The sequence below is a fragment of the Xenopus tropicalis genome, chromosome 4 (assembly GCF_000004195.4).
Source record: "Xenopus tropicalis strain Nigerian chromosome 4, UCB_Xtro_10.0, whole genome shotgun sequence".
NCBI classification, from domain to species: domain Eukaryota; kingdom Metazoa; phylum Chordata; class Amphibia; order Anura; family Pipidae; genus Xenopus; species Xenopus tropicalis.
Genome location: NC_030680.2, coordinates 115,853,982 through 115,870,478, shown reverse-complemented (window position 1 = coordinate 115,870,478; position 16,497 = coordinate 115,853,982). Strand labels below are relative to the sequence as shown.

Below are 16,497 nucleotides of genomic sequence, written 5' to 3'. Positions count from 1 at the left end.
TGCCTTGTGATTCATGTTGGGGTCTGTCAAGTGAGATGCCTAATGGGTTATAAATGGCTTCAGTATGTTATAGCCCGATTTTATCATTATGCAACTGCAATTTTCTTACTTGACTGATTGTCTAAATGATCAATCGGCATGGTTAGAAAATTATTGAGACAATAATTTTGAGCCGACACACGGTCCAAAAATCGTACGAGACTAGGTTATGTACAATTTTATCAGTACCTGTATGGCCAGCTTAAGGGCTAAACTCCATGGGAGATTTAAATCAGATTTTGTGGGTCAGATTTTATCTGATTCAGTCATGCAACAACACAAGATTTTGTAGGATCCAAGAAAATCTGATCTCCACAGCTTTAAAGGAAATGTAACACAATTTTTTTAAGTAAAAAAAAAAAACTATTCTACCCTGCACCAATAACTGCCCTATCCTGCAAACCACTCAGTATTTTAAATGCTTTAATAGAAAATACCTGCTAAAACTTGGCTTCCTGTCAATTGAACTACTTCCTATACAGAAAGAAGGCTAGGCTTGATCAATCGATCGTCGCATAGTGGTTGCTGCTCCTTTCTTCGCCGTTGTTCAATTGACAGGAAGCCAAGTTTTAGCAGGTATTTTCTATTAAAGCATTTAAAATACTAAGTGGTTTGCAGGATAGGGCAGTTATTGATGCAGGGTAGAATAGCCTTTTTTACTTAAAAAAAATGTTAGTGTTACTTTTCCTTTAATGTAAAGTCACACGGTGTCTTTTGTTAGTGGTTCTACATCTGACAGTCACTGTATTTTAATGAGAAAAAAAGGCTGTCCGACACCATCAGATTTTATCTTGTCAGATGAAGACAACAGCATGCAGTGTTCTTCCTACAGGCAAGTTGTGCCAGTTAGAAAAATTTGGTGTGTAAAATACATGAAAGGATTGCTATCAGTCCCATTGTATTTTGATCCATGCAGCTAGAACTTGTAGGATGCGTTCTGTTGAGCCGACACCATCCAACAAAATCTCTTATAGAGTTTAGCTCTAACACCAAAACAGAACATAGTGGAAGATAAAAGAAAAGATATATTATAACTTCTGGATGACAGGTTGGATAAAAGACAAATACAATAATATGACTTTTACAAAGTTTATTTTTAGTTCAGTTTTTGCCAGAATCTACTGTACTATTTAAATTATTTGCTAACTAACGATCGCTGCATCCCTTGTTATATGAACAGACTCAGAGAAAAGAAAAAAAAAACATCCAATGAGCACCTGAATGGCTCAACTAGAAGCATTCCCTGAGTGCAGCTGCCTCTTTTTCCATCTCTTCCTCAGATCTCCATTTATCTGGAGTATCCTGCCCTTTGCTGTCATGGTCCTGCAGCTCCTCATAAATCTTATCATTCCTTTTAAAATCTCCTGCTTTCCGTGGCAGGATGTGCACGTGGACGTGCTGAACGGTTTGTCCTGCTTCTGGGCCATCTTGGATAGAGATAGTAAGGGAGCTACCACCAAAATGGGTTTCCACTACGCTGGCCACTTTCTGGACAGTTGTAAACAGGTCACTGACTTCTTCTGGCCTTAGTTCTCGAAAGCGGTTTGCGGGACGCAGTGGACAGACTAGTACATGACCTGGTACAACTGGCTTTCTGTTCACCAGAGCAAAAGAGAGTTCAGATCTAAAGAAAATAACGGATGGTTTAATAAGGTGCTGGCCAAACCTTAACGACATTGCAAAATGCAGCAACAGGAACTTTCCTTCCTTGCAAAGCTTTAGCTAAATGCTTGGCTAAATCCCTAGGAGTGTTTCTTTATAAAGGACTCTGACAGCAGCACTCCCTTTCCTCCCAGCGATATCACCAAATTATTTCAGCAATGCTCATTTCCTGAAAAAACAAACATACAAATTATCACCAATATGTCACTTATGCTGTGTGCTAAATATTACCAATATGCTTATAAATATGTATCTTGTCACAAACAACAATCATTTTTCTCTTTTTCTCTCTCTCTCTCTCTCTCTCTAAATGTATACTGGGTAGGCAGCAGTCACAGGATAATTAACATGGTACACAAGGCATTTGCTCTCCCAGTGTATCTCTGCCAGTTGAGAAACATCTGTTACTGATGCACCAGCCTACCATAGATATAAATGGCAGTCACTACCAGCAGTGCTGTCGCGTGTCACTAGTGGTGATCTATCGCGGGCAGCTAACTTGCTTTGTGGGTCCTTAGCCTAAAGCTGAGTGTTGTCTGCTTGTTAAAAGGGAACTCTGGATTCCAACCCAAAATATGTTGGAGAGCCCCACAGAAACCCCTAATATACCTATTACTGTAATCTGTTCCTTCAGGAAGTATAAATAAATACCATTTTATATGCTGAAATCCAGCTGCAAAACAGTTCTTCTCTTTCTGCATCATTTGAAATCCTGGCAGGGAAGAAGGGACTAAAACACTGAGGTTACAAATTACTTCTCAGTTACTTCTCCACAGCTTACAGACAGCACCCAGGAACTACATAACCCACAATGCATTGCATTGTAATGTTCCCTTCCTTATTGACATCATATGTGCAGGGAATTGTGGGATTGGGAGGATGCAGGCAGAAGGCAGGATGAGGACAGTCGACTACTGTTACATTTTTTTTTCTTTTTTGTGTCCCAAAGTCAGCCAGATCAGCAGAACAGGGGGCCAGGCTTTAGGAACTGTTCCAAACCATAGTATTCCATTACAAAGCATGAAAAGGCTGTGTATTTTTTAATTAATGCATGTTGCAAAGTTGCTTGAAATTATGTTCCCCTTTAAGTTGTACATGAGCCTCAATATCCACCACCATAATATAGCATAGAACTAAAGCTAAAACGTCAATATGGGAACTTTACCTTGAGCAGGAATGCAGCCTCAGATATATAGTTCTATAATTGCTGGGAGTCCAAAGGTTATTCTTAAAGTGCTGGTTCACTTTTAATTTGACTTTTAGTATGTTAAAATGTACTATACTTGGCAAAATGTATTTTAAAATCTGAGCTGTCAATCATATATTGCCAGCCCCGCCTCTATGCCTGAGACATACAGGTGAGGCAGCAAGCCCTGCTAACCTTTTCACATGATCTGGTCATGTCCCCATATCGCTAAGTTCTGGTCAGCGGTGACTAAATACCTACTGAATAACTTAGCCTTCCCTACTGTGACTGCTCCCGAAACCTGCTTGCTAGGAGTCCTAGACAGTATAATTGCTTAAAATAGTTTCCGGGCACGCTACAGAATACTGTTGTTCTATGCAAAAAAAACAGTTGCAATGCATTGGATGGGCCTTACCCTGCCCACCATCACAGCCTGGAAGAATCTAGTGAATACTGTTGCTCCTCTGTATAAACTCACATATGAGACTAGGGGTGCACCTGATAAATTTGACAAAGTTTGGGGCCCTTGGTGTGACCTAGAGGGAAACTGAAGGATTCCACTCCCAGTTACATTGTAAGACCCCCGATGTCTTCCCACCTTTTTCTGCCACATCCTGAATACCTAGTTCAGTAGGGTGACGGATCCAATATGCTGGAACCACTGCCAGACTCACGTTCACACTCTGTAATGTCATACCTATCCCTTTACTGTTTGTAACAAACTTTAGAGATAGACCTGGAAAAGAAAGACTTGTGTGTTTTCCTTATTGCATTGTAAAATGTGTTATTTTATGTTTTTGTTTGTATAAAAATTGATAAAATGCACCTTTCAAAAAAAGAAAAAGGTGAGGCAGGCAATATATGAATGACAGCTCAGGTTTTTAGTTACAGTTACTTTAACTTTCCATTTAGCCAGGGCCGGATTTCTGAATTGGGTGCCCCAAGGCCCCCCTTGATCTGCTGCCCACCCATTTCGATCGCGGAATGCGCGCCACTTAAGTCATAAGGAGCAGTGGGGAGAGGACGCATCCCCTCTCCATTGTTCCGTATGCGGGCACAATATTCTGGTGGGGCTGGGTGGCATGCCACCCCCAAATACCTGCCGCCCTAGGCCCGGGCCTTTGTGGGCTTGCCACAAATCCGGGCCTGCATTCAGCACTTCTTAGATATCAGATGTCAAATGCATAACATTTTGGGGTGATACAAAGCTTGACAAAATAGTGACTGCCTGCTTACTGTGATTGTGAATTCCAAGACTGAAGGGGAAAAAAAATAATTTATACAGTGTAAGCAAAGTTTATTTTGCTCAACTAACATGATAGAAAAGGATATGGCATTATTACTTAGGGTGACAGGTCCCCTTTAAAATGCTGTTTTGTTGTAGGTCACTGGCCCTGAAGCCAAAAAATAATTTCTCTGTGAGGCTGCAATTTTAATGTTACCATTTGTGACTCTTTATTCAGGCCCTTATTCTAGTCTCTCTTTTTCCAGACCACTGTCTGGTTGTCAGGACAAACTGAACCCTAGCAACCAGATAGCTGCTAAAATTCCAAACAAGAGGGCTGCTAACCAAAGACCAACTGCAAATTGTCTCAGAATATCACTGTCTACATGACACTGTAAATTATAAGTATTCAAGCCCTTAAAAACAGTTGGATTCCTGCACTTTAGTAGAAATACACTATTTTCTCTTGTTTCCTTCTCACCCCAAAAAATATGCAGAAGGTAAGTGACCCCTGATGGAACTGACCAGAGTGTAAGCGCTACTGGCTCAGGAACTTTATGATGATCATTCACTGCAAGTATTACGTCAGGCGAAGGATAATTACACATATATTTTACGGACGCTTGCCAGCAACCTACCTCATACAGAAAAGAAATCTGATTTTTTTACAGGCTTACAAAACGAGGTTTCAAATCAGGATGAAATCATAGAAGTGAGGCTTGGACTAATACAAAGCTTGACTGTGATTGGTAAGTACGAATGGAAACCAGAACGCAAGGTGCGACGCTTCCTGTATTTGGAACGCATGCACTGGCACGCATGGGCGGGGTTTTATATGCTGGAAATTTGTTTGGAACGCAACCCAATAGCAGGGCGTGGAACGCGGAAGTGCTGTGACACCCGGATAGGGAGTGACTAGTAGCAGGTAATATTAAGGCTGCAATTACGATGCTAAAGCAAGAAGAGATACAGAAGGGTTCGGAGATGGGGGGTTTGGAGTCTGCTCTGTTGTCGGTGTTCACATACGAGAGTTTGGTCCATGCAGTATCCGGAGCGGTGGTGAGTATGGAAAGACAACGTGATGTTGATCTAATGATTAAGGAGTAATAGTGATGGGTAAAACCCCCAAACATATGGTGTGTGTCACCGCACGTACATCATGTACATACAGGCTTGGCACATACGTGGCACTGATTCAGGGTTAGTCTGTCTGTTCCACTGGGATTTTGTATAATACACTGTGACAAGTTTGTTTCACTCTTTGTACTTTCATTTCAGTTTGGTAGTTTATTCTGTCTGACTTTCCATTCTACCCAAACCCACATTTCCATGCTATTTATCAGCCCAGTAACTGATTATAAGCCTTCATTTTTGTATTATTATTATTGTAGTTGCAGATGGTCTTACAGCAAACCCCAACTGGCAGTCTGTGGGTTCTGGCAAATGCCAGAGGGGCTGCTGTAAGATGCCACAGGCAGTCATTATATGGTGGGGCTGCTTGGGCCTCTGTGTATTCGAAATGCCAGTGCCATTGTCCTCATCATACCAAAAGATCATTTTGAAGTAAACTTCCCCTTTAAACACTGTGTCTAAAAATCACCTTTCCCTTTAAAATAACCCTGTCATGTACAAAGTGTTATGATGCTTATATTCTTTTGTTTATCCCACAAGGGCAAAGCACTGGCCACAATGCAACTGCATGAATGGAGTGGTGTTACTCCCAGCTCATTATCAGGGGCTTCTTAGTGGACCAGTAATTCATTTTATTAGCTCCCATGAAGGTCTTCAGGAAGTGAAACTGGCTTCACATTCTTGTTTAGTGCCAGAAATAACAGAGACCAAAGATATTAATGAATTAAAACAATAGGTAAAAGGTATAATTAAGCAGAAAACCTATTTATTCAGCTGATGTTGAAAGGGGGGTATCCTGACTGTGTCTACTTCTCTCTCTTTGTTTCTGTCCATAATTGTGTGAATAAGTCCTACAGTCGTTCCCTTCAGAGCTGAGCACACACAGGATATGTTGGGGGTGCAAGAAAGTAAAATAATAAGGCCACCAGGTCACCTCACTAGAAATGACTAGAAATGTAGCTTAAAGAGCCACTCTGTTTACATTTACCTAAAAGCCATCCCAGCAATTTGTATTTATTAAGTGTCTGTGAGATGCCATGTAATATAATAACCTTATAAAATATGGTAATACATTTGTATTTAAATATAGTCTATAAGGCAGAATTCAGTGAGGTCCCACAGCCTAACAGTATAACAGTTTCTACTACTGATGCCTCAGTTGTGCCCAAGTAGTTTCTTTATGTTTTCTCATAAAGTCTAGTTGCAGCTGAAAGACAATTTCCTCCCATCATTTGCATTATTTATTGGGTAAGAATGTTTGTTGAATAGTCACAATCAGCATCACAGGAGGATCCCTGGGGTTGTGCTTCCTGCCTTCTAAATCTAAATCTGAACCAACAGGTCTACCGTCTCCGTGTGACTTGAGAAGGTGTTTTGTACCAATACTTTGTGGTTAACAGCGCATACACATCTGAGCTCCTTAAATGTGGAGACTAATTAAAGATTATGGAGGTTTAGACCTTGTATAAGCAAATAGTTATAAGCAGCCCCATAGAAGGCTACTGCCTTCCCAAATCAAAAATCTCCTCCTCCCCTGGAGCTTCCACTGGTGACTCTCAGCATTCAGAGCTGCCGCATAGTTCTGCGCTTTCTTCATTTTTTAGACAAATTACTAATCGCCATTTGAATAAGAGATGTGAAAATTAAGTTTTTTTCTAAATGAGCTTTGATCACTGCATTTCCTATTTGTGATATTCAGTTGAGGAAACTGATGGATAAATGAGAGAACGATAATGGAGAAAGGGAGAAAAAACTCAAAACAACCCTTTAGAAAATCTTATACTTTTAAAGGGGAAGAGGGCGGGAGGTGTGTGTGTTTGTACCCCGGGTGTGCATTTCCTGCAAGTTTATGCTTGTGTGCCATTTAGCAAGTCTTTCACACTTGGGACACACTTCTGGCAATGTCACAGTAGCTTGTAGGGACCTGCCTGGAGTGATTCTCCATGTTTGTGATGTCACGCTCATCCATAAATGTTCAGACAGTGTTGGAACAGCCTGATAGTGCCAGAGCCCAAAGCACAGGCAGGCTGACTGGCAATTTGTAAGTTAGAAGTCTGTAAATATAAGGGGTCATTTGTGACTGCAAGTGCAGTGAGCATAGAGCAGTTTTGAGTGGAATTGCCATTTTTTTGTTGGGGGCATTGCGTTAAAATGAATGCAGACTTCTATACAAAACAAATGCAACTATGCTGAAAGTTTTTCAAGTGCTTTTGGTGTGATTTCCAGTGCTTGGCACAAGTGCCACATGCAGAAATACAACTCATATTGCAGCTTTAAACACACACAATCACGTACAAGTATATCCAGGTAACCGTACCACTGTGTGCAGCTCACAAGCAGAGCTTTAGCTCATTACACTCGTCCTGTGGCGCCGGTTTTATAGCCAGGATATTTGCTAGCGGCTTGCTTGCAGCCATTCATACACTCTTACATTTGTCAGTGATTTGTCAGTTTAGTCTGCATGATTTGCCATGTGGAGCATTGTGGTATTTGAACACTGCTGTATCCCATTGCGTTTATTGGTGCAGCCACTGACCACAAAAGCGTTTGGCCTGAGATCATTGGGTGGAAATGCACCAGGACTGAGAATCAAAATCCCTCTTCTACCATCTTTTAACATATAAATGAAACCTCCATTACTATCCTTCTGGTTAGGACCCTTGGCAAATCTGACCTGTAGTGGGTTAGTCAGTAAGACAGCAGTCCGCATGGCAATGTTCCCACTAAGCTCTGCACAGGCTCACATATAGTGTGCACAGAAGCTTTGTGTATAGTAATAGTGTATAGTAATTACTTGCAAGGACCCACTTTGGCCTGAGTAAACTGTCTTTTTCCCACATCCTATATAACTGCATTCTGGAGCTCTACCCTTTTGATCCCACCCTATAACTGTGATTTGTTTCTATCTTTCCATCTATTTCTCAGGGCAGTGTGGCTGCAATGACTCTATTCTATCCCCTGGACACAGCACGGCTCCGGCTGCAAGGTAATGGATGGGGTTTTCTTCTGTTTCCTGTAAATTCTTCAGATTAAGGGAAGGGTTTTCTATAATATAGGTCAGTGCTGTCCAACTGGCGGCCCGCGACCCCCCTCTGTGTGGCCCCCCACCTGTCTGGCTGCTTTGATGGCTTACTCTTGTGTAAGCTTTAAATGGTATCAGTACTGTGATTAACTGCCCCCCCTGCATGGTTCTCACCTCAGATTCAGGCTGTAATCCCTCTGTATTGTTTAAAAATGTAATCCCCTGTGTTGTTCACACCTTTTAGTTTCTGCACTGTTCACCCCCTGCAGTGTTCACACCTCAGGCTCAGGCTGTAATCACCCCCATTGTTCCCCTGTTCACACCTCAGGAGCAGTAGAAACCCACAAATAATCCCTGCACACTACAAAAAGAACATATACTGAGGTGGTACTGCAATTATAAAGTTTTTTAATATATAGTTATTGTGCAGACTGTAGGAGCAGTGCCAGCATTGTGTCACTGTAGGCTGCCTGTGTGTGCCATACACACAGGCATCATAGGGCAAGCAGAGTATGGCACACAGAGGCAGGGTAGGGAAGGCAGAGTATGGCACACACAGGCAGAGTATGGCACACACAGGCAGAGTATGGCACACACAGGCCAAGTATGGCACAAACCAGCCAAGAATGGCACACACAGTGAAAGTATGGCACACGCAGGCAGGGTAGGGAAGGCAGAGTATGGAACACACAGGCAGGGTAGGGCAGGCAGAGTATGGCACACACAGGCCAAGTATGGCACAAACCAGCCAAGAATGGCAAACACAGTGAAAGTATGGCACACGCAGGCAGGGTAGGGAAGGCAGAGTATGGAACACACAGGCAGGGTAGGGCAGGCAGAGTATGGCACACACAGGCCAAGTATGGCGCAAACCAGCCAAGTATGGCACACAGGCAGGCAGAGTATGGCAGGTTTTTGCTGTACTACAACCATTAATATGGGTATGGTCATGTGATAACATGGGTGTGGTTTCAAGTGGGTGCGGTTTCAAAAAGGGGAGTGGTAAAAACTGGCTTCCATTATCGGCCCTCCACCATGCAGGTCAGAAAAATTCCGGCCCTCGGTACAACAGAAGTTGGACAGCACTGATATAGGTAATTCAGCTATTGATTCTATAAGCTACCCTTCATGTAGACCAGTTAACCATACTTTATATCACTTTTCCCTTGTTATGTCTTCTGTTGTACATTCCTGTTACGTCAGATGTGTTTTATCTACAGTTTATCTACAGTTACATAGGACATTTTTATATAGTAGGGGAGGTTAAGAAATGCAGATGGAGAGGCTTGTTAGAGGGTGTTTTCCTTCCTCTGAACCAGCTAAAAATAGGCAAAATGGAACCAAACGATCCAAAACGAAGATCCAAACGAAGGCAAAAAAGCCCCTGAAACCTCACCAGTTTGTCTCTGAAAGAAACATTTTCTTACTTGCTAAAAATCAGGGCTGTGGAGTCGGTAGATAAATTCTCTGACTCCGACTCCTCAGTTTCTGATATTTCCGACTCCGACTCCTCAGTTTCTGATACTTCCGACTCCACGACTCCAACTCCTTTGTTTTTAATATGCTAATGTATTTTATACATTCATTGAAGGAAAGGAAGGAGACATACATGTCATTTAACCACAGAACTACTGGCTAGGAAGCCAACACTCTACTGTATTGCCCAATTAAAGCAAAAGACAAACACAATGAAAACAACAATGTTTTGTTTATTTTTTTTTAAACAAGTGGCTGGATAGTAATAGCTGGCATAAAAATCAGGAACAGCAACTTTACCAGTTCAAAACAAACCACATTCTTTGGTAGTTTTAAGTTAAAACTATTATGCCAGAACATCATACCAACAGTAAAATATGGTGGCGGTAGTGTGATGGTCTGGGGTTGTTTTGCTGCTTCAGGACCTGGAAGGCTTGCTGTGATAGATGGAACCATGAATTCTACTGTCTACCAAAAAATCCTGAAGGAGAATGTCCGGCCATCTGTTCGTCAACTCAAGCTGAAGCGATCTTGGGTGCTACAGCAGGACAATGACCCAAAACACACCAGCAAATCCACCTCTGAATGGCTGAAGAAAAACAAAATGAAGACTTTGGAGTGGCCTAGTCAAAGTCCTGACCTGAAGCCTATTGAGATGTTGTGGCATGACCTTAAAAAAGGCGGTTCATGCTAGAAAACCCTCAAATAAAGCTGAATTACAACAATTCTGCAAAGATGAGTGGGCCAAAATTCCTCCAGAGCGCTGTAAAAGACTCGTTGCAAGTTATCGCAAACGCTTGATTGCAGTTATTGCTGCTAAGGGTGGCCCAACCAGTTATTAGGTTCAGGGGGCAATTACTTTTTCACACAGGGCCATGTAGGTTTGGATTTTTTTTCTCCCTAAATAATAAAAACCCTCATTTAAAAACTGCATTTTGTGTTTACTTGTGTTATCTTTGACTAATAGTTAAATGTGTTTGATGATCAGAAACATTTTGTGTGACAAACATGCAAAAGAATAAGAAATCAGGAAGGGGGCAAATAGTTTTTCACACCACTGTATATAGTAGATTGGATGCCCATTCACATCTGTAGTAGCAATAACAAACATAATGCACTATGCAAGCTTGGCTTATCAAATGAATATGGAGATCAGGGTCCATCTATGCAATTTGGCAGAAAATTCCCTCATTTCTCTTCTTGTTCCAGTGGATGACAAAAGGAAGTCCCGTTCCACCCCGGCCGTCCTGCTAGAGATCATGCGCGAGGAGGGAGTGTAAGTGCCTTATACAGTATCTCTTTTAGCTTTAGTAACCTTTAATAATAATAATAGGTGATTATGGGGTTGTGACTTAGCTTTGTGGCCACAAAGAGTTGCTAGAATGTTAATTATGCACCCTATGTAATTATTATTGGCTACTGGTGTAGAACATTCACTGTGCTACAGAGGGTCATACAGGTCCAACAGAAGCAGCACAAGCACCCAATTCTGGGTCCTGATCCATGGGTTAAGAATCACTGATTTAAAAAGTGCAGCTCCCCCTTGTACAGATGCTTGTGTTTCCCTAACTAGATCACCTTATCGATGGGTTCAACCCTTCTCTTGAAATTTCCAGCAATATCTCCTAAGGTAAACTAGCTGTGCCAGTCACACAGTACTCAAATTAACCTTGGGTTGTTTAAAGAGGTCGTTCACTTTTAGTATGATGTAAAGAGTAATATTCTGAGACAATTTGCAATTGGTCTTCATTTCTTATTTGTAGTTTTTAAATTATTTCAGTTTTTATTCAGCAGCTCTTTAATTTGGAATTTTAGCAGTTATCTGATTGCTAGGATCCAAATTAGTCCGGAGCACTTGGTGTTCGCTGGTTTTAGGATCCAAATTACCCTAGCAACAGCTCCAGCTCAGTCAGATTAGATGGACAGCGTTTGTGAACAGCAGTTTTCAGATCTTGCCACAGATTCTCCATTGGATTTAGATCTGGACTTTGACTGGGCCATTCTAACACAAGGATATGTTTTGTTTTAAACCATTCCATTGTTGCCCTGGCTTTATGTTTAGGGTCGTTGTCCTGCTGGAAGGTGAACCTCCGCCCCAGTCTCAAGTCTTTTGCAGACTCCAAGAGGTTTTCTTCCAAGATTGCCCTGTATTTGGCTCCATCCATCTTCTCATCAACTCTGACCAGCTTCCCTGTCCCTGCTGAAGAGAAGCCCCCACAGAGCATGATGCTGCCACCACCATATGTGACAGTGGGGATGGTGTGTTCAGAGTGATGTGCAGTGTTAGTTTTCTGCCACACATAACGTTTTGCATTTTGGCCAAAAAGTTCCATTTTGGTCTCATCTGACCAGAGCACCTTCTTCCACATGTTTGCTGTGTCCCCCACATGGCTTGTGGCAAACTGCAAACGGGACTTTTTATGGTTTTCTGTTAACAATGGCTTTCTTCTTGCCACTCTTCCATAAAGGCCAACTTTGTGCGGTGCACGACTAATAGTTGTCCTCTGGACAGATTCCCCCACCTGAGCTGTAGATCTCTGCAGCTCGTCCAGAGTCACCATGGGCCTCTTGGCTGCATTTCTGATCAGCGCTCTCCTTGTTCGGCCTGTAGGTTTAGGGGGACAGCCTTGTCTTGGTAGGTTTACAGTTGTGCCATACTCCTTCCATTTCTGAATGATCGGTGGAACAGTGCTCCGTGAGATGTTCAAGGCTTTGGAAATCTTTTTGTAGCCTAAACCTGCTTTAAATTTCTCAATAACTTTATCCCTGACCTGTCTGGTGTGTTCTTTGGACTTCATGGAGTTGTTGCTCCCAATATTCTCTTAGACAACCTCTGAGGCCGTCACAGAGCAGCTGTATTTGTACTGACATTAGATTACACACAGGTGCACTCTATTTAGTCATTAGCACTCATCAGACAATGTCTATGGGCAACTGACTGCACTCAGACCAAAGGGGGCTGAATAATTACGCACACCCCACTTTTTGCAAGCCACTGTAAATAATGAAGACCAATTGAAAAGTTGCTTAGAATTGGCAAATCTTTAACATACTAAAAGTTAACTTAAAGGTGAACGACCCCTTTAAGGGAAATCTAATTTTTTGGGTTTGTTAATTTTTAGGCAGAAAGTAAATATGGTAGACGGACTCAGTAGCAGATATTTTGATCCTGTGCTACTTAGCTGGGAGCAGTGTATCTAATGAGTACTTACATTATGTGTAAGTGTTCCTTTAATATCTAAAGGGAAGGGAAGCCAACGCTGAGTTCTAACTGTAATGAAACCTTTCTGCCTCTGCGCTGTATTTAATGATTTCTATTTACTTCCTTGCAGACTGGCTCCGTACCGAGGTTGGTTCCCAGTCATCTCCAGTCTCTGCTGCTCCAACTTTGTTTATTTCTACACATTTAGCAGCTTGAAGGCGCTGTCGGTAAAAGGTAGCGTTCCAACCACGGGGAAGGATCTTACCATCGGCTTCATTGCTGGTAATGACCCAACCAGTTCATGCCATGATACACTGTCTGTCTGTCTATATAAATCATCATTGTAACAGGCCACTGTTTTTCTGTGCTGTAGGGCTGCCCATGCACAACAGGCCTATTTCTAACCATTTATTTTGCTTGCATCAGGGGTTGTAAACGTGCTGATAACAACACCGCTCTGGGTGGTGAATACAAGGCTGAAACTGCAGGGGGCCAAGTTCCGCAATGATGATATTGTCCCAACAACGTATACAGGAATATTTGGTGAGAAGAAAGTTTTCTGTACTTGCTACTGCAGGGGTCCCCAACCTTTTTCACCTTTTGAGCCACATTCAAGTTGGAGAGCAAAACAAACATGCAGTTCCTGGGGGAGCCATATACGGGTTGTGTTTTTAGCTATTGGTAGCCTTATGTGGATTGGTAGACAACAGAAGGCTCTGTTTGGCAGTACACATGGTTTTGATGCAACTAAAGCATGTCTTCAAGCGAGGAATTCAAAAATAACCACCTGCTTTGAGGCCACTGAGAGCAACATCCAATGGGTTGGTGAGCAACATGTTGCTTGTGAGCCACTGGTTGGAATCACTGTGCTACCAGATCCTGGATTCTAGTGGTGCCATTTGCAACAGTACCATTTGCTTCTAGTGGTGCCCCTTCTCTAGTACACGGTACCATTTGCTTCTAGTGGTGCCCCTTCTCTAGTACACGGTTCCATTTGCTTCTAGTGGTGCCCCTTCTCTAGTACACGGTACCATTTGCTTCTAGTGGTGCCCCTTCTCTAGTACACGGTACCATTTGCTTCTAGTGGTGCCCCTTCTCTAGTACACAGTGTAGGCTGAGGAATATGCACTGACCCATTTGCTTATTTCAGCCATTAGCCATACTGCGTTACTACTCAATCATGCTCAGGCATTTCTTTTTTTGTACCTGCTATCTCTCTACTGATATTCACCCCCCCCCCCCCTTTATTTAAAGTGGGGAAACAAATTGTTAATGGGGTTGCAACAAAGGTAACCTTGTTATAGTTTAGCCAATGTAATAGTAAAGCTTCCAGTGGCCCAGTCTGATTTGTTGCATGGCTTCGGGCCCAGGCTGTCTGTAGATTCTGGCAAATGCCAGAGGGGCTGCTGTAAGATGCCATAGACAGTCACTATTTATTGGGCTGGTGGGGGGCTGTTTGGGACTCTGTGTACTTGAATTGCCAGGGTTTATTTTGAATCCCAGTCCAGACCTGCATGTCTGTTTCCCTTTTCAGTCATTCTTCGTTCCTGTTGTGAACACAGCTAAGGCAATATGGCTGACTCATGCAGCGATGATGAATAAATGCATTTTAATGGAAGTCTGATCTCTGTCATAGATGCCTTTCAAAGGATCCTGCGGGAGGAGGGTGTCATGGCTCTCTGGAACGGCACCTTTCCTTCCCTTCTGCTAGTCTTTAACCCAGCCATCCAATTCATGTTCTATGAAGCACTAAAGCGCCAGCTCCTGAAAGGGCAGCCAGAGGTGAGCATCTCCTGCTTTTGTCATAACAGCAATAGGTTTTACTCACCATTAACGCCAATACTGATTTCACCTTTTTAGTCCTGATTATATGCACTTGGAACAGACTGAAACAGTTTGTGTGGGTGCTTTTTTTGGGCTACGGTATTAGTATTTCGGCATTTGGCCTGTTTCTTTGTTTAGAACTAAAATGTTAATCATTTTTTGTCTGTCTTTCCCAAAAGCTGACAGCGATGGAGGTGTTTGTGATTGGTGCTATTGCGAAGGCCATTGCCACAGCTTTGACGTACCCAATGCAGACTGTCCAGTCAGTATTGAGGGTAAGGAAATGCACACTCATTCAGTGATTGCTTGATGGAGCTGTGTGCTGATTGGCTGGCAGAATGTACTGAGGCATGTAATGTAATGAACTGCTGCTAGTTACTGATGTACGTTTTTGCTTTGCAGTTCGGACAGGAAAAGCTAAATCCAGAGAAGCGGGCGCTAGGAAGTTTGCGCAGTGTCCTCTATCTCCTTCAGCAAAGAGTCAAGTATGTATTGTGTTCCATTCCCAATGCAGCCAGTGCTACCCACATAGTCAGATTCCATTATTTGCATTAGTGTAATATGCACTGAATTTGGGTTGGAAGTCTGCTAAATACCCAAAATGTTTTTCAATTCAACCCCCACAAGGCTACAAGTGCATAAAGCTTTTTGTTGTGTTATGCAGCAACTCAAGCTGATATGGTTATACGTCCGTGTGTGTCAGGGGAGGAGTCAGTTTCATCAGACCATAGGGTGGCGCCATCACTCTGTGTCACCCGAAGCACACATGTATACTGCTATGGTACACTTCCATGACACCAACCTATAGTATATAAAACTCAAAATGTCCACTGGCATGGGAAAGCCCCACAAGTGATAGTGGGGACTAAGGAACACTCTTACAGTTGCACTCCCTGGGGGTAAATGACCCCTCTTCTCTCTATCCACTCAATACACAGACTGAGAAACCAGTCTTCCTGCACCCTCCAGTATGAGCCAGCTGAAGTTAATCATACATACATACATACATACATACATACTTACATACATACATACATACAATACATGCTAAAAAAAAAAAAAAAAAAACCAGAAACACAGGTTCATAGGTTTGATCTGTGCTGATTTTTGTAAAGATTTGTTATGATTTTTTCTAACAGCCATGTCTCTTTCCAGGCGATGGGGAATTCTGGGCCTATACAAAGGACTGGAAGCAAAGCTTTTACAGACTGTGCTAACTGCTGCACTCATGTTCCTGGTGTATGAGAAACTGACCAGCCTCACATTCAGGATTATGGGCCTAAAGGGCTGATCCAGAAGGTCCTGTGGGTGCAAAGACTGTGCTCCTGTTTGTAACGGGATACATGGGTTTCCCTAAACTGGGCTCCTGTGGCACTAAGGACCTGTATATGAAGTCTCATCGTCTTCCCAAAAAAATGCCAAAAACATCCTATTTAATGACAGTAATGCAATGTTTCTCTGCCAGCACTGAACTTGGCTGCCTGATGTTGCGCTAATGTATTTGTGACACTACAGTATAAAGATGCACAAGTTCTGATGCAGTTCTGAAGGGGCCTGCGTAATATGTGCAAGCAATGTCCTTTTAAATCCATGCAGAATAAACCATTTAGCTATTGTATGGAAAGTACCTAGCAATGGTTATTAGTTGTTTATGTCCTTAGAACGGGCCTCTAAAGGTGGCCATACACAGGCTGAAAAAACTGCCAATGAAAGAAAATACAAAAAAAACC

At 42.4% G+C, this 16,497-nt stretch overlaps 2 protein-coding genes across 2 annotated transcripts; one reads left to right on the top strand and one right to left on the bottom strand.

Moving 5' to 3' along the window:
* Positions 1–1,117: 1,117 nt before the first annotated feature.
* On the bottom strand, positions 1,118–4,778 carry fhit (fragile histidine triad). Its single transcript, NM_001006882.2, is given in 2 exon segments — positions 1,118–1,870; positions 4,751–4,778. A coding segment is annotated over 1 exon segment (447 nt). The 5' UTR covers positions 1,717–1,870; positions 4,751–4,778; the 3' UTR covers positions 1,118–1,269.
* Positions 4,779–4,993: 215 nt separating this feature from the next.
* On the top strand, positions 4,994–16,391 carry slc25a17 (solute carrier family 25 member 17). Its single transcript, NM_001004781.1, is given in 9 exon segments — positions 4,994–5,171; positions 8,169–8,229; positions 10,951–11,017; positions 13,074–13,225; positions 13,370–13,486; positions 14,580–14,725; positions 14,947–15,042; positions 15,170–15,252; positions 15,923–16,391. Coding segments are annotated over 9 exon segments (933 nt in total). The 5' UTR covers positions 4,994–5,096; the 3' UTR covers positions 16,059–16,391.
* Positions 16,392–16,497: the final 106 nt, after the last annotated feature.